The sequence below is a fragment of the Ranitomeya imitator genome, chromosome 4 (genome assembly GCF_032444005.1).
Source record: "Ranitomeya imitator isolate aRanImi1 chromosome 4, aRanImi1.pri, whole genome shotgun sequence".
NCBI lineage: Eukaryota > Metazoa > Chordata > Amphibia > Anura > Dendrobatidae > Ranitomeya > Ranitomeya imitator.
The window spans coordinates 134,871,030-134,898,347 of NC_091285.1; the positions used below are offsets into that span (position 1 = coordinate 134,871,030).

Here is a 27,318-nt window from a genome sequence, read left to right on the forward strand (position 1 = left end):
AGCATGTCTGGGTCCCAGGACCTCCCCTTGCTGCCTGATGCTGTATAAAGGGGTCTGGCTGCTATTTCAATGACTAAGCCACACCCCTTCGCTGGCCGTGACAGAGAAAGAGGCTGGCTTAGCTTCTGAAATAAGCCAGTCAGCTAGCTCCTTCATAAAACGGTACAGTCACATGGCTACAGGAAGCGCTCTCCTGTGTCAGGCACAGAGCCAGTGGAGACACTGAGAAAGCAGATAGCTGACGACATCTTGTATTTATAAGTGGGGTATCTATTTTAGGAAACTAAATATTTTTTGGGAAGTACACAACCCCTTTAATAGGACCTCCGTGTCTATTGCACTACTGCAAAACCATTAATTTTACAAACAAATGGAAATCCAGAAATCTCTGATGCAATTCCTAAAGTTTTAGGTAAAGTATGTGGCTGCTTAGTTTAAGAAAATAATATATCAACACAAATTAAACACTTTTCTAAATATCGGTTTCTGCTTTAAAGGGACAGTTAGGTAACATTACTGGTAACTGTTGCTATAAACAGTCTGACTGCAAAGACGGTGCTAAAGCACTATGGGAAGCCGATGCTTGTGTGCAGCTCTTGAAAGTTGGGGTCCCTCAGACGCCGTTTAGGCAGAATTTTCTTTTTTTAATTTATCTAGAAAATTAGAGACAACACTTAGAAACGTGTTTAGTGTGTGGCTGTCTATTCTTTACAAATAGGCAGCCACATATAATGATAAAGAATCTGGCCCACACCTTAGGCTAGGCATGCATTCAGTGTCAGACACATACACTAAGAGGTATGTGCCCAACCGTGCCCACAGCCAGGATGGATTATGATTAGTGATGAGCGAGAGTACTCGTTGCTCGGGTTTTCCCCAGCACGCTCGGGTGACCTCTGAGTATTTATGACTGCTCGGACATTTCATTTTCATCACGGCAGTTGGATGATTTACAGCTACTAGCCTGCTTGATTACATGTGGGGATTCCCTAGCAACCAGGCAACTCCCACATGTACTCAGCCTGGCTAATAGCTGTAAATCATTCAGCTGAGGAGATGAAAACTTAATCTCCGAGCAGTCATAAATACTCGGAGGTCACCCGAGCAACGAGTACACTCGCTGATCACTAATTATGATGTATGCATAGTCTCTAGTGAATGGGGTCCTATGAGCACATCACTGTATATCTCAGGAAAAGCGCCCAACATATATTGTAGACTAAGTGCACAGCCGTCGCGTGAATTTAGGCTTATACCGTTCTGAGACAAATGTTTGCAGTTAATATGGCTGCCCCATACACATCAGATGGCTGAGTGGGCCATCCTTAAAGAGAACCTTACAGGCAATACATGCTACTCAATCCGTGTGGAGCACTGGCTGCACGCTCTCCTCCATTCTATGTTTATTATTCTGGGGACTGAGCCGCGTGGCAGACTAGTCAGACAGGCGGATCCCCGATGGCTTCTCCCCACTCACTGCCTTGGATTGACAGAGGCTGGTCAGTCACGGTCAGCAGGTGGGGAGAAGACACTGGGGGTTCGCCTATGCATCTATGCTGAGTGCGATTCGGTCCCCAGTGGCTATAAGAATATGGTTATTCTCGGAAACGCTGCAGCATTTCAGAAACGAACATAGATGGCTGTGATCGTACAGCCAGAGCCTGATACATGCTTCCCATGGCTTGGGCATCATGTATCAGCTCTATGGCTCCCTTTAAGCTTTCAGACAATATTCACCTAATTAAACATACATTTTCACTTACCAGAGCAAAATTGAAAGAAATGTGACAATACGGATATTTCTTGTTTTCAGCAGGTCTAAAAATGTATATGCCTTGCGAGACTGGTCCTTCAGGTCTTGAAGCTATGTCACCAATGAAGAAAACAAAACAGTGAACAATATACACTGACTTGTGATAAACTAATAACCCCATAGGCAACAGGAAATAATATTGCCTTGAGCAAAAAAAAAAAACAAAAAACAAAAACATAGCATGTAGCGTACAAATCTTCATAAGCGTGAAGATCACTACTCGATGTGAGAGAGTCCTCAATGGTTGTTATCTTTTAATGGCTAGCTAAAAAGATGGTAACACATTGCAAGCTTTCGATACTACGCAGGTCTCTTCATCAGGCATAGACTAGTACAAATTCTGAAGAGTCACATACAGCTCTGGCAAAAATTAAGAGACCACCACATCAAAACCCTGTCATGGCAGCCCAATCTCCAGACCTGAACCCCATTGAAAACCTCTGGAATGTGATCAAGAGGATGATGGATAGTCACAGGCCATCAAACAAAGAAGAACCGCTTACATTTTTGAACCAGGAGCAGCGTGAAAGACTGGTGGAAAGCATGCCAAGCCGCATGAAAGCTGTGATTAAAAGCCATGGTTATTCCACAAAATATTGATTTCTGAACTCTTCCTGAGATAAAACATTAGTATTGTTGTTCCTAAATGATTATGGACTTGTTTTCTTTGCATTATTTGAGGTCTGAAAGCCTGGGTTTTGTTTGTTTTTTTACCATTTTTCTTTGTCAGAAAAAAAATTACAAAATTTATTGCTTGGAAATTCAGAGACATGTTGTCAGAAGTTTATAGAATAAATGAACAATTTACATTTTACTCAAAAATATACCTACAAAGAGAAAAATCAGACAAACTGAACATTTTGCAGTGGTCTCTTAATTTTTGCCACAGCTATATTTATGCACAAAGGGACACAGAAATAATGCAATAGATAAGACAAGTGACGTGAAGCAGAGCTATCATTATTGGAGAGGGATAAACAGTTGTGGCTGTAAATATTGGAAAAGTTCATAGATAAGGAGTGTGAAAGTTTTATTGTCCTGTGATTGAGGTCTGGTCCATGGTTGTGATGCCCCCACAAGGGCTGAGGAGCAAATTCCTTAGTTGATGTAGAAAGACATAAATCCACATAAAAACACATTCATTCCTGCACTGAGAGTGTCAAAGGTTGTCATAAGTTTATACTCCCAGGCTCTTCTGTCTCTCTGAGATTTGAAATTACATTTTAATAATAGTAATTTTATGTCCATGGTGCTGTGATCAGGGATACAAAATTGTTTGGCCACAGGTAGATCTATTCTTTTTTCTTTTATTGTATGGTGATGAGGAAACGTTCAATAATAAGATCAAGTGGCCAACTCCTTTAAATATTTTAGACTCATAAAAGGGAATGTCAGTAGGATCAACCCTCCTAAGCCATTCATATGGTTAGACTGTTAATATCAAGCTGAATAAAATGATATCCTAATATCTGCAATTCGATGTCTTATCCACGTTTCTATTCAATGTAAAAGAGCTGTTCAGGACACTGAGCTGTATGAGAATTTGCCTTCAGAGATAATTTTATAGGAAAGGGGGAGTTACCAATGTGAGACATGTAACTAACACAGAACAGTGCAACTGAACATTGTCTCATAACAAATATGTTAGCAGCTGCAGCTCTCTGAGCTCTGCTGTATTGCAACAATATTGCAGCCCTGTCTGAACTGAGAAGAACCTGCAGATGTGTCAGGTATAATCATACACAGCTCTGTAGTGAGATCAGGAGAGCGGCCATTACACATCACACTGGTAACTCCCGCTTTATATGTAACTAGCTGAAGAGCCCGGCGTTGCCTGGGCATAGTAAATATCTGTGGTTAGTTATAGCACCTCACTTCTCTTATTTTCCCATCACGCCTCTCATTTTCCCAATCACATCTTTCATTTTCCCCCTCACATCTCTCATTTTCTCTCTCACACCTCTCATTTTCTCCCTCACTCCTCTCATTCCCCCCTAACACTTGTCATTTCAACCTCACATCTGTCATTTTCTGATCACTCCACTATTTTTCCTCACTCCTCTCATTTTGCACTCACACCTTTTCATTTTCACCTCATCACCTCAGTATATACATGTTTGTCATCTCCCTTATATATAGTATACATCTGTATGTCATCTCCTGTATATAGTATATACCTGTATGTCATCTCCACTGTATATAGTATATACCTGCTGTGTGTCATCTCCCCTATATATAGTATATACCTGAATGTCATCTCCTTCTATATATAGTATATACCTGTATGTCATCTCCTCCTGTATATAGTATATGCCTGTGTGTCATCTCCCCTGTATATAGTATATATCTGTGTGTCATCTCCTCCTGTATATAGTATATACCTGCATGTCAACTTCTATATATAGCATATACCTGTATGTCATCTCCTCCTGTATATATTGTATATACCTGTAGGTCATCTGCTCCTGTATATAGTATATACCTGTGTGTCATCTCCTCCTGTATATAGTATATACCTGTATGTCATCTCCTGTATATATATGTACCTGTATGTCATCTCCTCCTCTATATAGTATAATACCTGTGTCATCTCTCCTGTATATAGTATATATCTGTGTGTCATCTCCCCTGTATATAGTATATACCTGTGTGTCATCTCCTCCTGTATTAGACCTCGTTCACACGTTATTTGCTCAGTATTTTTACCTCAGTATTTGTAAGCTAAATTGGCAGCCTGATAAATCCCCAACCAACAGGAAGCCCTCCCCCTGGCAGTATATATTAGCTTACACATACACATAATAGACAGGTCATGTGACTGACAGCTGCCGTATTTCCTATATGGTACATTTGTTGTAGTTTGTCTGCTTATTAATCAGATTTTTATTTTTGAAGGATAATACCAGACTTGTGTATGTTTTAGGGCGAGTTTCGTTTGTCAAGTTGTGTGTGTTGAGTTGCATGTGGCGACATGCATGTAGCGACTTTTGTGAGATGAGTTTTGTGTGGCAACATGCGTGTAGCAACTTTTTGTGTGTCGAGTTGCATGTGACAGGTTAGTGTAGCAAGTTGTGTGCAGCAAGTTTTGCGCATGGTGAGTTTTGCGCGTGGCGAGTTTTATGTGTGGTGCCTTTTGAGTATGTGCAAGTTTTGTGTGAGGCAACTTTTGCATGAGTTGCAACTTTTGTGCATGTGGCAATTTTTCCGCGTGTGCAAGGTTTGCGTGTGGCGAGTTTTTGCATGTGGCGAGTTCTGCACGTGGCGAGTTTTGAGCGGCGACTTTTGTGTTTCGACTTTTATGTGGCGAGGTTGGTGTATTTGTGGTGAAATGTGTGCGAGGGTAATATGTGTTCAAGCACGTGGTAGTGTGTGGCGCATTTTGTGTGTGTGTTCATATCCCCGTGTGTGGTGAGTATCCCATGTCGGGGCCCCACCTTAGCAACTGTATGGTATATACTCTTTGGCGCCATCACTCTCATTCGTTAAGTCCCCCTTGTTCACATCTGGCAGCTGTCAATTTGCCTCCTACACTTTTCCTTTCATTTTTTCCCATTATGTAGATAGGGGAAAAATAGTTTGGTGAATTGGAAAGCGCGGAGTTAAAATTTCACCTCACAACATAGCCTATGACGCTCTCAGGGTCCAGACGTGTGACTGTGCAAAATTTTGTTGCTGTAGCTGCGACGCCTCCAACACTTTTCCTTTCACATTTTTCCCCATTATGTAGATAGGGGCTAAATTGTTTGGTGAATTGGAACGCGCGGGGTTAAAATTTCGCCTCACAATATAGCCTATGACGCTCTCGGGGTCCAGACGTGTGACTGTGCAAAATTTTGTGGCTGTAGCTGCGACGGTGCAGATGCCAATCCCGGACATACACACACACACACATTCAGCTTTATATGGTAGAAGATATAATCTCTGGAGGAAGATTCTCATGCAGATCTGTGTGCGGCCCATAGTCATAAACAGGTCATTTACAAATAAGAAAAATATGGATTTCTCTGGAGTAATGCATGAGATTGCACATATCAATGTATTCAGCCTCCTATGACCTACACGCCCATATAGATGGCTAAAGAGGGTTGATCTTACTGATAGATTCCCTTTAAAAAAAAAAAAAGTTATATATATATCTACTATATAATTGTCTAAGGGTCACTTCTGTCTGTCTGTCTGTCATGGATATTCATTGGTCGCGGCCTCTGTCTGTCATGGAAATCCAAGTCGCTGATTGGTCGCGGCAAAACAGCCACGACCAATCAGCGACGGGCACAGTCCGGAAGAAAATGGCCGCTCCTTACTCCCCGCAGTCAGTGCCCGCATACTCCCGTCCGGTCACCGCTCACACAGGATTAATGCTGGCGGTAACGGACCGCGTTATGCCGCGGGTAACGCACTCCATTACCGCCGCTATTAACCCTGTGTGTCCCCAACTTTTTACTATTGATGCTGCCTATGCGGCATCAATACTAAAAAATGTAATGTTAAAAATAATTTAAAAAAACCAAAAAACCTGCTATTCTCACCCTCCGTAGTCTGCCGAGCCACTCGCTCCTGCCGCCATCTTCCGTTGCCAGCGATGCATTGCGAAATTACCCAGAAGACTTAGCGGTCTCGCAAGACCGCTAAGTCATCTGGGTAATTTCGCAATGCATCCTGGGAACGGAAGATGGTGGCAGCCGCGCGCTCATCGCCTGCACCAGAGCCTCGCTGGATTCGATCCCGGCGGGTGAGTATATAACTATTTTTTATTTTAATTATTTTTTTAACAGGGATATGGTGCCCACACTGCTGTATACTATGTGGGCTGTGTTAGATACCGCGTGGCTCTGTGCTGTATACTACATAGGCAGTGTTATATACTATGTGGGCTGTGTGATATACTCTGTGGGCTGTGCTAGATATTACGTGGCCACTATTATATACTGTGTGGGCAGTGTTATATACTACGTCGCTGGACAATATACTACGTGACTGGGCAATATACTACGTGTCTCTGTGCTGTATACTACGTGGCTCTGTGCTGTATACTACGTGGCTCTGTGCTGTATACTACGTGGCTCTGTGCTGTATACTACGTCGCTGGGCAATATACTACGTGACTGGGCAATATACTACGTGACTGGGCAATATGCTACGACGCTGGGCAATATACTACATACTACGTGACTGGGCAATATACTACGTGGCTGGGCAATATACTATGTAGCTGGGCTATTTACTCCATCACTGGGCAATATACTACGTGACTGGCCAATATACTACGTGGCTGGGCAATATACTACGTAGCTGGGCAATATACTACGTAGCTGGGCAATATACTACGTGGCTGGGCAATATACTACGTGGCTGGGCAATATACTACGTGACTGGGCAATATACTACGTGGCTGGGCAATATACTACGTGGCTGGGCAATATACTACGTGGCTGGGCAATATACTACGTGACTGGGCAATATACTATGTGGCTCTGTGCTGTATACTACGTGGCTGGGCAATATACTACGTGACTGGGCAATATACTATGTGGCTGGGCAATATACTATGTGGCTGGGCAATATACTACGTGACTGGGCAATATACTACGTGGCTGGGCAATATACTACGTGGCTGGGCAATATACTACGTGGCTGGGCAATATACTACGTGACTGGGCAATATACTATGTGGCTCTGTGCTGTATACTACGTGGCTGGGCAATATACTACGTGACTGGGCAATATACTATGTGGCTGGGCAATATACTATGTGGCTGGGCAATATACTACGTGACTGGGCAATATACTACGTGGCTGGGCAATATACTACGTGGCTGGGCAATATACTACGTGGCTGGGCAATATACTACGTGGCTGGGCAATATACTACGTGGCTCGGCAATATACTACGTGGCTGGGCAATATACTACGTGGCTCGGCAATATACTATGTGGCTGGGCAATATACTACGTGGCTGGGCAATATACTATGTGGCTGGGCAATATACTACGTGGCTGGGCAATATACTACGTAGCTGGGCAATATACTATGTGGGCTGTGCAATATACTACGTGGACATGCATATTCTAGAATACCCGATGCGTTAGAATCGGGCAACCATTTGGTATATATATATATATATATATATATATCTCTGTTTAAAGGATACATGCTGTTTTTTTCTAAAGTGTAGTCTTGCGGTATAGTATAGAACCAAAAAGGACACCCTTTTGGCTTCTGTCTAGTGATAGAGCCCTAAGGACACATTTTGTTTCTTTGTGGGGTTTGGCTTCTGTCTAGCCATAGAGCCCTATAGATACATTTTGTTTCTTCGTGTGGTGCTGTTCGAGTGCAAGAGCTAAATGTGGTGCAAAATGTGGTGTGAGTAGGCCCATAACTTATAGTATGGAGACTAACCCAAACTCATACCCATTATAAAACCAAAGCTAGCTCTCATTAACATGTCCTAAATGCTCCTTCTAGGTATGGCTGTCAGATGTGCAATTTCTGACTGTACAGGGAGGGTAACAGAAATGATCCAATCCTGAATGTGCAATTTATTCAATGACACAAGTGGAGTGAGAGCCCTGCTCGCAAGAGCTTACTATGGGATCGCACACACAAGCGTATAACTCGGGGGAGTGTTATCTGAGCTTTCATCGCATAGCACTGAGACCAGTGTTATCCTATGGGGCAGCTCATGAGAGAGCCAGAGCACAGTGCACGGACCCTCAGATCAAACTCTGACAGAGTCTGATCCGAGAGGGTTTGCACAAGTGGCCCGATTCTCTCACATGAGAATTGATGGCCATGTGAGCGAGCCCTAAGAGTAAGTATGGGTGACACAAAATGTAGAGGGGGCGAGAATCATGCTTCTATAACCAGTACATGGTAAGCGATTTATGTTAATTTCTCCCAAACGATGCATTTCACACCAATGGAGAACAGCTTACCTCGGAGGGACTGAAGATTATATCGGGTGGTGTTAAGCCATTTTTCTTGGCAGCTCTCCTGATGATATCTTCAGCTTCACTGATCCTGCCCTGTGACAGCAGCCATCTAGGAGACTCAGGAATGACCCTGTAATAAAGCAGTTAGTAGAATATTACCACTTTACTGTAACATCCTATTAGTAGTATGGCCATTTTCTCCTAGTGTGTGATTGCACAGGGTAATAACAGACTTACCTCTAAGGAACATGCACAGGTCTTGAGGCTGACTATATTGGGCCTACTGAAACCCAACATCAGTAGTTAGGGAAGAAACAAAGCCCTCATGCTTATTAGTTTCACTGAAGTCACGGGTCCACTGATCAGATGTGTAAGATATGGGAGGTACGAGGTGAATTCAGTAGCTGAATTTATTCATTCAAGTTGCTTATAAAATGCCAACATATTGCACTGTGCTATACAGACATTGTCATCACTCATGTCTGTCCCCATTGTGGCTCCAAATCTAAAACCTCTCACATACTAGTGCCAATTTTCCTAAGGAGTCACTTAACCTACTGATATATTTCTGGAGCATATGAGCAAAGTCTCTTCAAGAGGTTTCAGCCTTATGCATCCCATAAAATATATCTCTTGGCTGAGTTTGGATAAAGGAGGCGAGAAGGTGTGAGGAGATGAAAGTCACCTCTGCTGCCCCTCTTACAGCCATTTATGGCCCATGTTCTGACGCTATCAAGTCCAAGCTGCTGACTTTCTGTCCACAGTTAGAATCTAACCAAAGCAATATCTGTAAGAACCTTGCAGGGTTTTACAATGTCCTCTTTACCTGCAGGATCCCTCATATAGTCTGCAAGAATCCAGGGAGCATTACTAACCAGGACTGTGATCAAAATGCAAGGAAGTGCCTCCACTGTGGTCATAAGCTTCTCCTAGAAGTCCTTCTCTACTAAACTACTGATTTCCAAATCCATTCCATCTCTCCCGGGTTCTAGTCTTCTTTAGGCTAGTATATCATGTATAAAACCCAGATATAAAAGGAAACACAGCCACTGACATTACAGTACTGCCCCCTTGTGGGAAGGAAATGCATTTCCTCTTTTAAGCAGGCACAATTTTTTTATTTTTTTTATACAAAACTAGCCAATTTAGCACTGTTCTCTACAGAGATGAGCCAATTCATTACTGTTTAACCCATTTACATCAAGGTCTGTTTCAGCATTTTGAAAATCATTGAAAGCCTTACTCCGGAATGGAGTAGTCAGTTACGAGTGAGTGATTATTTATGCTGAGCAAACAGATGAGCTACACACCACAAATCACAGCTTTATACTAAAGGGTATTGGACATGGCCAAAACTGGGGTTGTAACTTTCCAGTAACACTTATTCCCATAATAAATACTTGTTCAACAGAAAGCTCTCTCTCCTGAACCCCCATAAACATGAAAGCTGGGTTTGGCCAAGCATGCATGTTTATTTCAATATCTGGAGGGAGATAATTCTCTGCCAGACAACCTTAGCGTGGTGGTGTCCTAACAGTTTAGGTTGTCAGTCCATCCACCCAATGGACCATGATACAATGGGGAATTGTAGCCTTGTATTAATACCCCAGGAATCAGAAGCGTGACAAGTAGACTTTTTGACTTCTGCGGCACCATCAAACATTACCAAGGCTACCTTGTGTGCTGTGTACAGTTAGCATTACTGTTATATCAAGTCTTTCTGTTTCTGATCATTTGCCGACTTCCTTTGCATCAACACAGGTGTTTTGCTGATATATTAGCATTCCCCTTCTGTAATCAGACACAAGGCCTTTGCCATTAAATCATTCTAGTGACATTGCCTCAGCCATCCGACCAGGATTGCTCTATATGGTATTATGGATGCAACATTACCTATAAATAGGTATACAGCGGTGAATTAAGTATTGAACACGGCACCAATTTTCGAAGTAAATATATTTTTAAAGGTGATGTTGACATGAGATTCTCACCAGATGTGTTAGGACTGGCGGAACGCACCCAGAAAGATGATTTAGATGCGTTCGCAGTCCGAGGTCCACCGTGCAGGTGAAAACCCGCTGCTAGTAAATTGCAGACTATCTGGCGGTACACTAAAGTAAATACACGTGGGTTCAACCTCACCCAGCGTGAAGGAAGCAATCCTGTTGCGTCACAGGACCGCGGTACCGCACCTAAAGTGCGAGCAAGCAGTCAGCGTACTTAACCCCAACAGGGATTGAAGTCCGATTAGACCCTTGCTGGCACTACACCACAACTGGGTGTGTAAGGAAACTAATTAGAAATATATAAATGCACAGGAGTGTGAGCAATGCCGCACTGTCGGACGCCACCAACCACACAGGCTTGTGTATGGAAAGCGCAAGGCAAGTGCACGGCGCCGTACAGGCGAACACAGCAAGAGGACGCTGTAATGTGTGTATCGTGCAGATGGTTAGTCGGGCGCTAGATAGCTACCAACATCCGCGAGCAGACAACAACTCTAGGGAGGGATATTTAGGAGCTTTCATCCATCGACATACATCCATCTACACACACACATATATCATTATGAGACAATACTAGCGCATGGCCGTGCGGTCATGCGCAGTTTATATAGTTGCAGCACAGGAAGTGGCTACAGAACTTTTGCCCTTCCAAGACCTGCCAAGAGGACCAATGGAATGTGCCGCAGAGCCTGAGCACCTGACCCTCGATCTCCAACGGGAGATCTTGCCCTGGGCATGCTCAGTATGTGCAGACAAGGACTTAGTCCCAGAGAAGTCCGCTTGCTGCTGACCAGTACTGGCTTTAATGGCAGGAGCTGGAGAAGCAGCAGTAACTCTTAGAACAGAGTGAGATTGAGCAAGACGCTGGGACCGACGTCTTTGCTGAGCAGACTCCACTGCGGCTGGAACAGAATGGGAGACTGCAGTGGAGATGGCTCGAGATTCCCCCCGTGCAGAAGCGGGAACTCGACCTCTAACATGGCCCCCCCCCTCCTTGGGCCTCGCTACGTTCGAAGGCAGCAATAAGCTGCGGAGCCCAAATGTGCTCAGCAGGCTCCCAGGACCTGTCCTCAGGGCCGTAACCCTTCCAGTCCACCAAAAAATATTTTTTGCCACGTACCACCTTGCACCCCAAGATAGCGTTCACCTCGAAATCGTCCGTAGACGAACCCGATGTCTCGGCAGATGACTCAGAAAACCGGGACATGTATACGGGCTTAAGGAGGGACACATGAAAGGTGTCGGTGATACCAAGGCGTGGAGGAAGAGCCAGACGGTAGACCACGGGATTAACCTGTTCGAGGACCTTGAAGGGACCCAAGTAGCGAGGAGCAAATTTAGTGGACTCAACTCGCAGCCTGATGTTATGGGCGGAGAGCCACACCAAGTCGCCAGGAGCAAAGGTCGGAGCGGGGCGCCGATGAGCATCGGCGGAGGACCTCATTCTCTCCTTAGAGGCCCGAATGGCATCCTGAGTGCGGTCCCAAATATCCCGTGCCTCCACAGCCCAGTCTGCCACCCTGGAGTCTGCGGAGGACACGGGCATAGGCACAGGTACCCGTGGATGCTGACCATAGTTGAGGAGGAATGGGGTTTGTCCAGTGGAGTCGGCTACAGCGTTGTTCAGCGCAAACTCTGCCCATGATAGCAAGGATGCCCAGTCATCCTGCCTGGCTGAAACAAAATGTCGCAGGTATGTGACCAAGGTCTGATTGGCCCTCTCTACCAACCCATTCGTCTCGGGATGATAAGCGGAAGAGAGATTCAACTCAATACTGAGTAGACGACAAAGCTCTATCCAGAACCGAGACGCAAACTGGGGACCTCGGTCACTGACAATTTTGTCAGGCATACCATGTAGGCGGAAGATGTGTTTTATGAACAACGCTGCCAAGGCCCGTGCAGAAGGTAACCGTGGTAGCGGCACCAAATGCACCATTTTTGAGAAATGATCGGTGATGACCCAAATGATGGTACAGCCGCGAGATTTGGGTAAACCCACGACAAAGTCCATCCCGACCATCTCTCAGGGCCTATCTGCCACCGGCAAGGGATAGAGCAACCCAGCTGGCCTTTGACGCGGAGATTTATTTTTGGCGCAGGAGACACACGCCAGAATATAATCCCTGACATCCCGGACCATATGCGGCCACCAGTACGTCCTCGCCAGTAGCTCAGATGTCCTTTTTGTCCCAAAGTGTCCACCCACCCTGGACGAATGAGCCCAAGAGAGAACCTCCGGTCGCAAATTAATGGGCACAAAAGTCTTGCCCGGAGGCACAGACTCCAGTGAAACCGGCGCTACGGTTCTCAGGCTCTCAGCAGGGACAATAAGCCGAGGTTCCTCTTCCTCCTCCTCAGTTGACATAAGGGAGCGAGAGAGAGCGTCGGCACGAATATTCCTCTCCCCGGCGAGATAGTGAAGAGTAAAATGGAACCGGGAGAAAAATAAGGACCATCTGGCCTGACAAGAATTCAGCCGCTGGGCTGTGTGTAAATACACCAAATTTTTGTGGTCCGTGAAGACCTGGAAAGGAAACCGTGCACCCTCCAGAAGATGTCTCCACTCCGAAAAGGCCAACTTCATCGCTAGCAACTCCCTATCCCCGATGGAGTAATTTCTCTCCGCTGATGTAAAGGTCTTTGAGAAAAAGAAGCATGGATGCTTCCGACCTTGAGCATCCTTTTGATAGAGGACTGCTCCAGCACCAACGGATGAGGCATCCACCTCCATTAGGAATGGCTTATCAACATCGGGGCGACGTAAGATGGGAGCGCTAGCAAAGTGGGACTTAATAGAAGTGAAGGCCTTGGAGACCTCTTCCGACCACAATTTGGGATTCGCTCCCTTCTTGGTGAGGGCTACCAAGGGAGCTACCAGAGTTGAGAAGTGGGGAATGAACTGGCGGTAATAGTTAATGAACCCCATAAAGCGCTGCACCGCTTTAAGAGAATGGGGCTCTTGCCAGTCCATCACAGCCTGTAGTTTGGCAGGATCCATAGCCAATCCCTGGGCGGAGATGATATAGCCCAGGAAAGGTAAGGACTCCTGCTCAAACATACACTTCTCCAATTTCGCATAGAGAGAGTTTGCCCGTAGGAGGTCGAAGACTCTGCCAACATCTCTCCGGTGGGAGTCCATATCTGGAGAAAAGATGAGAATATCATCCAGATAGACTACAACTGAGGTGGAAAGCATATCCCGGAAGATGTCGTTGACAAAGTCTTGGAAAACGGCTGGAGCATTACAGAGCCCGAAGGGCATCACCAGATACTCATAGTGCCCATCTCTGGTGTTAAATGCCGTTTTCTATTCGTCCCCCTCACGGATGCGAATCAGGTTATAAGCACCCCGCAGATCTAATTTAGTAAACACTCTAGCTCCCCAAAGCCTATCGAAGAGCTCGGATATCAAGGGCAAAGGATACTTGTTCTTAACGGTGATAGCGTTAAGACCCCTGTAGTCTATGCATGGACGTAGTTCCCCATTCTTCTTCTGCACGAAGAAGAACCCTGCCCCAGCAGGTGACACTGACTTCCTGATGAACCCTCTTGCCAGATTCTCTTGAATGTACTGAGACATGGCCTCCGTCTCCGGGAGAGATAATGGATAAACTCGACCCCGGGGAGGCTCCGCACCAGGCAAGAGATCGATAGGACAGTCATAGGGGCGATGGGGCGGAAGGATCTCCGCCGCCTTTTTGGAGAACACGTCTGCATAAGACCAATATTGCTTGGGGAGAGAGGATAGATCTGCGGGTACCTCTGTAGTAGCAACCTGAACGCACTCTCGGTGACACCTACCCCCACATGATTCACCCCATCCCAGAATTCTGCCAGCGGACCACTCGATGTGAGGAGAGTGGTACCGTAACCAAGGTATCCCCAACAGGACCTCATCAATCCCCTCAGGAATGACGAGCAGAGATATAATCTCCTGATGGGATGGTGACATGGACAGAGTAAAAGGGATGGTCTGATGTGTTATCTGTGCGGGGAGTGTCGACCCATTCACCACTCGTACCGTTACTGGTTGAGATAGCATAACCAGGGGTATTGCGTGACGTTGGGCGAAGGCAGAAGACATAAAATTGCCCTCCGCCCCAGAATCCACGCAGAGCTCTACCGAGTGGGAGGATGAGCCAAAAGTAATTGTCCCCTTGAAAGACAATTTGGAGGCAAACGTCGCAGTGTCTAGTGCACCTCCACCTACTACCACTAGACGCTGATGTTTCCTCGACCGCTGATGACATCTGGTGGCAAGATGTCCTGACTGTTGGCATACATGGCAAACCTGGAGTGCACGGGCGGTCCGGGACTTAGATCCCGCTCGTGACACCACCTTAGGTCCATGGGACTCAGGAGCCTGGACTGGAAATTCTAAAGGTTTGGCGAAGGTGGGAGCCAGCCGAAACCTCTGCCTACACTGGGCTCGCTCTAACCTCCGCTCGTGAAAACGGAGGTCAATACGAGTAGATACAGTTATTAATTCCTCCAGTGTGGCGGGAATCTCCCTAGTGGCCAGGGCGTCCTTAACGTGGTCAGCCAGCCCCCTCCAAAATATAGGGATAAGGGCTTTATCCGTCCACTCCAGCTCAGATGCTAGAGTGCGAAAGTGGACGGCAAAAAGGCTGACCAAGGACGAGCCCTGAGTCAATGCCAACAGTTGGAGCGCCGTATCATGGGTGACACGAGGTCCTAAAAAGACCTGTTTCAGAGTGCTCAGGAATAACGGAGCACTCTACACCACAAGATCGTCACGCTCCCACAGCGGCGTAGCCCACTGCAACGCCCTGTCCGACAATAAGGAAATGATAAAGCCCACCTTAGCCCGCTCTGTAGGGAAACGAGAGGCCAGAAGCTCGAGATGTATTGAGCACTGACTCACGAAACCCCTACAGGACTTACTGTCACCAGAAAATTTCTCTGGTAGCGGGAGGCGAGATAGCGTCGGTACAGGAGCGGCAGTGGACAAGGTAGCTGCAGCCACACTTGCAGCCTGAACAGCGACAGCAGTAACATCCACAGCTGAAGTTGAACGCTCTAGAGCCGCCAACCTTCCCTCCAGCTGCTGGATGTACCGCTGTAAACGCTGATCGTCCGCCATTTACTAGCCAGACCTTGGCGCTAGTATTATGTTAGGACTGGCGGAACGCACCCAGAAAGATGATTTAGATGCGTTCGCAGTCCGAGGTCCACCGTGCAGGTGAAAACCCGCTGCTAGTAAATTGCAGACTATCTGGCGGTACACTAAAGTAAATACACGTGGGTTCAACCTCACCCAGCGTGAAGGAAGCAATCCTGTTGCGTCACAGGACCGCGGTACCGCACCTAAAGTGCGAGCAAGCAGTCAGCGTACTTAACCCCAACAGGGATTGAAGTCCGATTAGACCCTTGCTGGCACTACACCACAACTGGGTGTGTAAGGAAACTAATTAGAAATATATAAATGCACAGGAGTGTGAGCAATGCCGCACTGTCGGACGCCACCAACCACACAGGCTTGTGTATGGAAAGCGCAAGGCAAGCGCACGGCGCCGTACAGGCGAACACAGCAAGAGGACGCTGTAATGTGTGTATCGTGCAGATGGTTAGTCGGGCGCTAGATAGCTACCAACATCCGCGAGCAGACAACAACTCTAGGGAGGGATAATTAGGAGCTTTCATCCATCGACATACATCCATCTACACACACACATATATCATTATGAGACAATACTAGCGCATGGCCGTGCGGTCATGCGCAGTTTATATAGTTGCAGCACAGGAAGTGGCTACAGAACTTTTGCCCTTCCAAGACCTGCCAAGAGGACCAATGGAATGTGCCGCAGAGCCTGAGCACCTGACCCTCGATCTCCAACGGGAGATCTTGCCCTGGGCATGCTCAGTATGTGCAGACAAGGACTTAGTCCCAGAGAAGTCCGCTTGCTGCTGACCAGTACTGGCTTTAATGGCAGGAGCTGGAGAAGCAGCAGTAACTCTTAGAACAGAGTGAGATTGAGCAAGACGCTGGGACCGACGTCTTTGCTGAGCAGACTCCACTGCGGCTGGAACAGAATGGGAGACCGCAGTGGAGATGGCTCGAGATTCCCCCTGTGCAGAAGCGGGAACTCGACCTCTAACAAGATGTTGTAATAGGGATGAGCGAATATCTTCGTATAACTCATTATCCAAACAGGTTCTCCAGGTATGTGTCGTAACTGCCACACAGCCGTGACACATTCAGCTGCAGTGCCGATCAGCTGATTATTGGGAGCGCTCAGGGTATCCGGGTTCCCGATGCAGCTATTCGGTAAGCGCTATAGCTATTTGGATAAAGAGTAATCCGAAGCTATTCGCTCATCCCTAGTCGGTAACAACTCATCCAATCCACACAGGCAAATAAAGCAAACCATAGATGTCCATAAATTAAGTTATGTGTAATAATGAGAAAAAACACAGGGAAAAACTATTGAACACATGAAGAAAGAGAGGTGCAAAAAGCCATGGAAAGCCGTGACACCAGCTGAAATCTATCAGTAATTAGACAGCAATTCTGCTACTTAGTGAAAAATAATATCAGCTGTTTCAACTAATGGCCTATAAAAAGGTATCTCATTACCAAGGTGCCACACAGGAAACTTATCATGATGGTAAAACAAGTGAGCTGGCTCAAAACCTTTGCGACCTTATTGTTGCAAAACATACTGATGTATTGGTTACAGAAGAATTTCTACGCTGTTGAAGGTTCTAGTGAGTACTGTTGGAGCCATAATCTGGAAGTGGAAAGAACATCATTTCACCATAAACAGGCCAGGGCAGGTGGTCCCAGCAAGATTTGAGACAGAGGAATGAAAAGAATTATCGGAAGAGTTGTCCAGAAGCCAAGGACCACCTGTGGAGAGCTATAGAAAGACCTGCAATCAGCAGGTACAATTGTTTCAAAGAAAACAATAAGTAATGAACTCAACCTCCATGGCCTGTATGCACACTCACCATGCAAGACTCCATTGCCGAACAAAAAGCATGTTCAAGCCCGTTTAAAGTTTGCTCATAACATCAACATTTAAACAAGCCTTTGAAATACTAGGAGAATATAGTCTGGTCAGATGAGTTCAAATTGAACTCTTTGGATGCCATAATACACGTCATGTTTGGAGGAAAAAAGGCACTGCACAATCACCCCAAAAACACTATACAAACAGAAGTTTGGAGGTGGGAATATCATGGTGTGGGGCTGTTTGTCATCTCATGGCAATGGAAAACTTCTTAGGATTGAAGGATGGATGAATGGACAAACTTACTGAGACATTATTGATAAAAATCTGCTGCCATCTAATAATAATCTTTATTTTTATATAGCGCTAACATATTCCGCAGCGCTTTACAGTTTGCACACATTATCATCACTGTCCCCGATTGGGCTCACAATCTAGAATTCCTACCAGTATGTCTTTGGAATGTGGGAGGAAACCGGAGTGCCCGGAGGAAACCCACGCAAACACGGAGAGAACATACAAACTCTTTGCAGATGTTGTCCTGGGTGGGATTAGAACCCAGGACCCCAGCGCTGCAAGGCTGTAGTGCTAACCACTGCGCCACCGTGCTGCCCTACCATCATCTACCAGGATGATGAATATGAAACGAGAGTGGACATTTCAGCAAGACAAAGATCCCAAACACATAGCCAAGGAAACACATTGTGTTTAAGAGACAGAAAATAAAGCTTCTAGAATGGCCCACCAATCACCTGACCTGAATCCAACAGAAAATTTATGGAAAGAAGTAAAGCTAAGAGTTCACAGAAGGACAAACGGAACTTTCCGGATTTGAAGAGTGTTTTTGTGAAATAATGGGCCAAAATCATACCTGAGCAATGCATGCAACTAGTTTCTCCATACAAGAGGCATCTTGAAACTGTCATGACCAACAAAGCCTTTTGTATGAAGTATTGCATTTCAGTAACCGTGTTCAATACTTTTTCCCAGTGTCATTTCTCATTATTACACGTAACTTTATTTATGGACATCTATAGTTTGATTTTTTGTCTGTGTGGTTTGGATGGGCTGTTACTGACATCTGGAGGGAATTTCATGTCAATAACATCTTTAGAAATATATTTACTTTACTTACATGGGCAGCACGGTGGCGCAGTGGTTAGCACTGCAGCCTTGCAGCGCTGGAGTCCTGGGTTCTAATCCCACCCAGGACAACATCTGCAAAGAGTTTGTATGTTCTCTCCGTGTTTGCGTGGGTTTCCTCCGGGTACTCCGGTTTCCTCCCACATTCCAAAGACATACTGATAGGGAATGTAGATTGTGAGCCCCATCGGGGACAGCGATGATGATGTGTGCAAACTGTAAAGCGCTGCGGAATATGTTAGCGCTATATAAAAATAAAGATTATTATTATTACTTTCAATACTTATTTCACCTGCTGTATAATAATGTGTCAATGAATGTTTACTTAACCTCTTAAGACATACACACAGTATATGTAAGGCTAGTTTCACATTTGCATTTAAAAACGCAGCCTTAAAAATGAAAACGCATGTGGTGAAAAAAACGCATGTAAACGCGTGCAACGCTGCGTTTTTTAGATGCATGCGTTTTCGCATGCGGTAAAAAAATGCGGCGTTTAGACGCGTTTACATGCGTTTTTTCCTGCGTTTGCGTTTTTGAAACGCATGATAGGAAGTGTGTGACAGCTGCCAATCATCAAAATCAACTAGAAAACCCACTAGAAATAGCTAGGGTTAGGGTTTGGATCCCTAGGGTTAGGGTTAGGGTTTGGATCCCTAGGGTTAGGGTTTGGATCCCTAGGGTTAGGATCCCGTTATCACCTTGATGGCGGGGGTTTAGGGTTAGGATTAAGGTTAGGATTAGGGTTAGGGTTTGGATCCCTTTATCACCTTAGGGTTAGGGTTAGGATCCCTTTATCACCTTGATGGTGGGGGGTTGGGGTTAGGGTTAGGATTAGGGTTAGGATTAGGGTTTGGACCTGGATCCCTTTATCACCTTGATGGTGGGGGGTGGCTTATCAGTGTGTAGACTTGTTTTTTTCTTTGGAAACGCATGCGTTTTTTTGCGGCAAAAAAACACCTCTAGAAATTACTACATGTTGCATTTCTGCAACAAAACGCAAGCAGAGTTTTAATGTTAAATATAGGAAAAAAAACGCATGCGTTTTTTTGTGCTAAAACGCAGCGCCAAAAAACGCAAATGTGAAACCAGCCTAAGGCATGTGGGGGTGAGCTTTTACATTGGCATGGTTTAATGTATACCATGGGTTTAAAGCTCCTGGCTGTGCAATAAAACATGATAAAAAAAACACAGTGCCCACATCAATTTAGCCACTCTGGGACTATATGAATTATATATTAAAAAGTGTAAAACAATAAAATTGTTAAAAATGTGCTAAATGAATTTACTAGCAAAATAAGTTGGGGCCAATAAATCGTCAAATGGCCAATTGGAAACAATACTTCTGCAACTTCATGAATTGTTCCCTTAATGGCAGTGATTACGTGACTGTACTCTAGACTGATGGGCAGAACTATTTGCCTTTACGTTCCAATGGCCCTGAGAAAGACAAAGCAGTAATCTGATTGCTATAGATAACTCCCATCATTTTTTCAGTTGCCTTCATCTTCATAAGGGTACCGTCACACAGTGAAATTTTGATCGCTACAACGGTACGATCCGTGACGCTCCAGCGTCGTAACAATATCGCTCCAGCGTCGTAGACTGCTGTCACACTTTGCAATGTACGACGCTGGAGCGATAATTTCATGACGTATGTGCGATGTAGAAGCCGTTGGTTACTATGCGCACATCGTATACGATATATGTTACACCATGCGATCATGCCGTCACAGCGGGACACTAGACGACGAAAGAAAGTTTCAAACGATCTGCTACGACGTACGATTCTCAGCGGGGTTCCTGATCGCAGGAGCGTGTCAGACATTGCGATATCGCTCGAACGTCACGGATACATCGCTCGAACGTCACGAATCGTGCCGTCGTAGCGATCAAAATTTCACTGTGTGACGGTACCCTAAGTCTCCCCTACTGGTAAGTGGTAAGGATACTTACCACCACAGAGGAATACAGAACAGGCCAGGAACAGTGAGCGCCATCAGAAGCCAGCGCCAGTCTCTGATGAAATATGCAATTAGCGGCAGCAACATGTATCCAATAGCATAGAAAATACACACACCCAGCGTAGAGAATATGATGCGCACTGACTTGCCAAGTATCTCTGCCCCTATTAATAAAAAGATAAAAGGCGACATTTAGTGGATGGGTGATGCCGCTTTATATAAAACCTAGTGAAATATTGAAAATACAAAATTCACCACGCATAGCCAAAATGAATCCAAGAGTAACAATTTGTTGACTAGAGCAAGAAGGAAAACGAAATTAAAGCACAATATCAACATTTGGAATAATCTGCCTTTGTCTAGGGTGGCTGGATTTGCTCAAGCCAGATGGGCACAACGATGCCTAGCCTGAGGCCGGGGTCCCTGGGAGCTTCTCCCCACCTTGCTCACCTGGACTGACAAGTCTATCCCTACACATACGAAGACACCTGTCAGTTAACAGGATTGGGACTGTGAGAGCTGGGGACCGGCCTCATGAATGAGCTGGGGACCGGCCTCATGAATGAGCTGGGGACCGGCCTCATGAATGAGCTGGGGACCGGCCTCATGAATGAGCTGGGGACCGGCCTCATGAATGAGCTGGGGACCGGCCTCATGAATGAGCTGGGGACCGGCCTCATGAATGAGCTGTCGACCGGCCTCATGAATGAGCTGGCGACCGGCCCCATGAATGAGCTGTCGACCGGCCTCATGAATGAGCTGGGGACAGGCCTCATGAATGAGCTGGGGACCGGCTTCATGAATGAGCTGGGGACAGGCTTCATGAATGAGCTTGGGACCGGCCTCATGAATGAGCTGGGGACAGGCCTCATGAATGAGCTGGGGACCGGCCTCATGAATGAGCTGGCGACCGGCCTTATGAATTAGCTGGGGAAAGGCCTCATGAATGGGCTGGGGACCGGCCTCATGAATGAGCTGGGGACCGGCCTCATGAATGAGCTGGGGACCGGCCTCATGAATGAGCTGTCGACCGGCCTCATGAATGAGCTGGCAACCGGCCCCATGAATGAGCTGGCGACCGGCCTCATGAATGAGCTGGGGACAGGCCTCATGAATGAGCTGGGGACCGGCTTCATGAATGAGCTGGGGACAGGCTTCATGAATGAGCTGGGGACCGGCCTCATGAATGAGCTGGGGACAGGCCTCATGAATGAGCTGGGGACCGGCCTCATGAATGAGCTGGCGACCGGCCTTATGAATGAGCTGGGGAAAGGCCTCATGAATGGGCTGGGGACCGGCCTCATGAATGACCTGGGGACCGGCCTCATGAATGAGCTGGGGACCGGCCTCATGAATGAGCTGGGGACCGGCCTCATGAATGAGCTGGGGACCGGCCTCATGAATGAGCTGGGGACAGGCCTCATGAATGAGCTGGGGACCGGCCTCATGAATGAGCTGGGGACTGGCCTCATGAATGAGCTGGGGACCTGCCTCATGAATGAGCTGGGGACCTGCCTCATGAATGAGTTGGCGACCGGCCTCATGAATGAGCTGGCGAACGGCCTCATGAATGAGCTGGCGACCGGCCTCATGAATGAGCTGGCGACCGGCCTCATCAATGAGCTGGCGACCGGCCTCATGAATGAGCTGGGGACCGGCCTCATGAATGAACTGGCGACCGGCCTCATGAATGAGCTGGCGACTGGCCTCATGAATGAGCTGGGGACCGGCCTCATGAATGAGCTGACACTTTAAACAATCTCCTTTCTAAACTCATATGGCAGCCTGTCTATCCCCAAATTAGGAGGATAATTTACCTCCCAGGTTAGACAATTGATTTTCACCGCCCCCTGACGAAGCTGACGCGAAACACGCGTTGGGGCCACGGCGTGGATCTCCTCTGTTGCCAGTATATGGGTAAGGACTCGGGGTGGGTTTTTTCTGACTACTAACATAGTGATCGATCGGAGCCTGTGTACAGGGCTCAGTGATCTTACCACACGGACCCTATTTATTCATACAGACCCTATATACCCTGGTCTTATGCCTGCTTACTTGTTGCACTATGCACTTTATAATGATATTAATGGCATCATGTTTTTCCACGCTGTGTTTTTGATCTGTGCTACCTTCACTTTCTCTTTGCTTGCAATAACTTTTTGTGGAATATAATTGTAAAGATATATTTGATTGTTGTATTTTTGCAATCAATAAATTTGTAATATTATTATGGATATGCACTCCGTTTTTCTCTATGTAGACAATTGGTTTTTCCTGGACAAAATTAGATATAAGGCTAGGGTCACATTGCGTTAGTGCAATCCATTTAGCGCTAGCGGATTGCGCTAACGCAATGTTTTTAACGGGGCCGCGTTCCAGGGTCGCGGTAACGTCCCCGTTCTCGCAGATCCCCGATCTGCGAGAGCGGGGAACGGACCGCGGGCGCGCCTCAGACGCTGCAAGCAGCGTCCGCGGCGCGCCAGGAAACACTGGCGCGTCGCTAGTGCGTGCCGAACATGGCACGCGCTAGTGTTGCGCGTTCCCATTGCCGTGAATGGGCGCGCTAACGGACGCGTTGCACGGCGTTAATTTCGTCGTGCAACGCTGTCCGTTAGCGCGTTCCCATTAACGCAATGGGAACCTAGCCATAGGGGGGATATTACTCATTTGCACGTAAGAATTTTTTCTTAAGAATTTGGAGCATTGAGCTCCTTAAAATATAAGTACTGCTTTCTTTATATATTTTTTAATGAGACATCGAAAAGTCGAAAGGGAATTTTTGATATCACAGATTTTTTAATCATGAGAAAACACTTCCCTTCCCTTTCTTTACAGGAAAAGATTTTTGCAAATATTGATAGAAATGTGGATTACTGTATGGCCCAGATACATCAAGACTGGCAATTTTCTAGTTGGTGTATGTGAGGGGGCATGTTGGAGCCAGATGCTCCCGATTCCTTAAAGGGGCACTCCGCTCACCTATTTGCACAAGATATGGCAAAGACACAGCAACTTCCACAAAATATGGTTATGTTTGGTTACTAGGGAGTCAAAAATACTAAGAAAAATCTATAAAAATTAATAGTCTTGGTTCCCACTGACCCTTCCATTTGTGTGCTAGGTGTCACTGGGTGTCTGGGCCCAACCAAAATGGACACTGGGAAACAAAAATTAATATCTGAACTTTTGCTTTTTGCCAAGCTAATCATTGCAAGGATCTGGACTAGTATCACGGATCCACTTACTGAGATGCGGGCCAATGTTATAACTATGAGAAATCATCGAGAGATAACTGAAGCGTTACAGCTACAAGGCACAAGTTTAGACTACGGAAGGACAGTTTCTTTTGTTGTAGTCCGAGTTCTTTTTAATCATCTTCTATTCTCCTCTTCTCTCCAAATAAGGTGGAAATGTTTTTTGTTTTGACAGTTTCATGAAATTGCTGTCTCTGTGGATATTGTTTAATTTTGGGTGTAAAATAAAGTTTAATGTTAAAAAAAGAAGGAAACAGCATTTTGCTTACATCTTCAGGACTCCAAAAGGCACCCTCAGATCAGCATGAGGCAAAAGAAAGGGCACTGAGCTCCAGCATGGAGGGAGATTGTTAAGGTGAGCTAGATAAATCCAAAACAGATCTACTAATATCTACAGATAGTAGAAATGAAGAATTAAATATCTTATTTAATGGAGTATATTGATTTTATAATGAGCGTACTGATATTGAACAAGGTGTCTGCAGTTTTTACCTGCTAGTAAATGGTTAATCTGCAGGTAAACAGTGTTAAAAATCAGGCCTGGCTGCCTTGTTTAAGCAGCGGCTACAGAGAGAAAATAAAGTTATGCTCTTCCTGTAGCCACTTGCTTCCAGTCATTGGGGCAGTGCAGGGAGTCTCTGCTCACTACATAGTGAGGGCACTGTAATCACTACCCGGCACACTGACTGACAGCCTGCTTTGCAGCGTGTGTATGTGCAGCAGGTTGTCAATCAATGGATTATTGAGTGATTATAACCTATATAATACTATAGCAATTTTTGGACATCACAGGTTCCCTTTAACTCCGTTTCTCCCATTAAGTCTGGACACCTTGGCCTATACTAGTGGGCCTTTTTATAAGTCAATAGTATCCATTGGTTGCTGAAACCCCAAAGCAGAGGTGAACAAAACCTTAACTAGGATATTTATTTTTACTATTATTTTGTATATATATTGATAGATCTCTTTGGGACCTGTCAAGCTAGATTTAACACTGTCCCTCCATGCAATAAGTTAATTTTCTCCCTGTAACCGCTGCTCCAATAAGGCAACCAGCATGATTTTAAGGCTCTTTACTTGCAGATGAACCCGAAAAGTGTTTGGACATGACAGGTTCTCTTGAACTACATCACTATTTCTCCCATCAAAAACAACGGCATCTGCAAAAGAGGCTCAATGGACAGATATAATTATAGGGTGTATGTTGGGGGGATGAAATCAGTGCATACATTATACAGAACAGGAAAAGAAGACCCGTAGGCATGTCTTACCAAGAATAAAAGCTGCCACATAATTGGAGATCTGTCCCATCCCAACAATGAGGAACAGCACACTAAACATTTCCCAGCTGACAGAGAACACTTGCACTATGCTGAATCCAGTCTGCACAGCCATGGTAATAAACAGGACCTTCTTCCTTCCAAACCTGTGAACGAGTTAGTAAAATGTCACTTTAAGCAAGTCTACAGTTACTCCAATATGTCAAACATTTCAGCCAATAAAAATCAAGAGTGACATACAATCTACATTTAACATATGAACATGACTGAGTGGAAAGTCCACCATACACATCAGGTTCAAATCATCCAAGCTCATCAATATCCAAGGGATAGGCAGGCCATATAATGTGTATGGGGGTCTCCCTACTCACCCCCTACAGATGATGATGGAAGAGAAAAATAGGTAGGTTGAAATTCATATGCTTGATCCTTGTGTCCTGTGGAGCATAAGCCAATGCCAGATCTGTCTGGCAGAAGTTTACTCCAGCTTTCACTGAAACCACATGAACCCTCTATTGAGCTTTGCTATGTATGGTGCAGTCATAGTTACACAGGTTGAAAAAAGACCCAGGTCCATCAAGTTTAGGGCTCATTCCCACTTGCGATGAAATTGGACGAACGAAATCCGATAAAAAAATAATGAATTAAATTTGGACCAATGTTATTCTGTGATTGTGTGTTCATCTGCGTTTTTTTTTCCAGCTCAGATCGGATCACGATCGGACTGGAAAAAAGATGCAGCGTGCTGCGATTGTAATTGGAAATTGGATCGCATGCCACAATAGAAGTCAATGGGTGCGAGAAAGAAAAAAAAAAATTTACGCAGCACTTGGACCATACAAGTGCTGTCCGATTATTTTTACACACCAATCGCATTTGAAAAGCCGGAAATTCATATGCCGGGTATGGTAAGATCACACTGACAAGTGAGAATAGAACACATGGTGCTGTCTGACAAGTCCTGCGAGTTCACGACCAATGAACTCAGTTCACCTATTTGACGTCGGCGCGAGTGCCTTGGGAAATTTTCCCACGATGCACGTGCTGGTGTCAGAAAGGTGAAGCGAGTTGATTGGCCGTGAACTCGCAGGACCTTTCAGACGGCACCGTGAGCAGGAGAACTTTCTCATGCTCGTAGTGCCCACAGAGAATAGCAGTTCACAAGCAGACACTGAGCACACAGTGCTCAGTGTCTGCTGGATGACAGGCTGTATGGATGCATCATGCATCCATGCAGCCTGTCATCTAGATGTAACAGAGCTAGACATGTTGTGGGACAAATGGATTAAAAGCATCTCTGCGGAAAGGTGAGGAATATTGTTATTGGTTTTGTTTTTTTACCAGTTTTGCAGATGATGAGGTCGTAAGTATGGTTTAATTAAGAATATTAAAGATGTCTGTGTCATTCTATCAATTAAGGGACTTTTTTTCTGGGTGTCTTTTCTTACAGTGTGACTATGGGGTTAGTAATGGGGGCGTCTTATGGACACTTCTCCATTAATAACCTTGGGGCTTGATGTTAGCTGACAACACAAAGTTGACATCAACCTCCCCCACCTATCACCCCACTTGCCACTGCTACAGGGCAGGTGGGAAGAGCGAGGCCAAGTGCCAGAATTGGAGCATCTTAGAGATGCGCCTTTTCTGGGGTGGCTGAGAGCTGATGTTTTTGGCAGGGGGGCAGTATCCATAGCCCCTTTTAATAGCCAGTAAAGGCTAAGTATACAGTTGTGAGCTGATATTCATAGCCTGGGAAGCTCCATGGGTATTACCCCCTTCCCAGGCTATAAACATCTGCCCCCAGCCATCAGCTTTCCCTCTGCTGGTAACGAAAATTGTGCGGGAGCCCATGCCACTTTTTAAAAAAAATTATCTTTTATTAATTAAATACACGTACAGTAAGCTGCACACACACTGTACTAATTGTATTTGTCACATACATCTATATA

General features: G+C 45.6%; 1 protein-coding gene across 1 annotated transcript in view; it reads right to left on the reverse strand.

Annotated features, from left to right (window-relative positions):
- Positions 1-27,318, reverse strand: part of LOC138675575 (organic cation/carnitine transporter 2-like) — a 55,820-nt gene that overhangs the window by 15,105 nt on the left and 13,397 nt on the right. Inside the window, exons 3-6 of the mRNA XM_069763939.1 lie at positions 25,361-25,515; positions 20,828-20,999; positions 8,749-8,875; positions 1,764-1,864 (exon numbers count right to left, since the gene is read on the reverse strand). Of these exons, the coding sequence (XP_069620040.1) occupies positions 1,764-1,864; positions 8,749-8,875; positions 20,828-20,999; positions 25,361-25,515 (555 nt within the window). The remainder of the gene's footprint in view (positions 1-1,763; positions 1,865-8,748; positions 8,876-20,827; positions 21,000-25,360; positions 25,516-27,318) is intronic.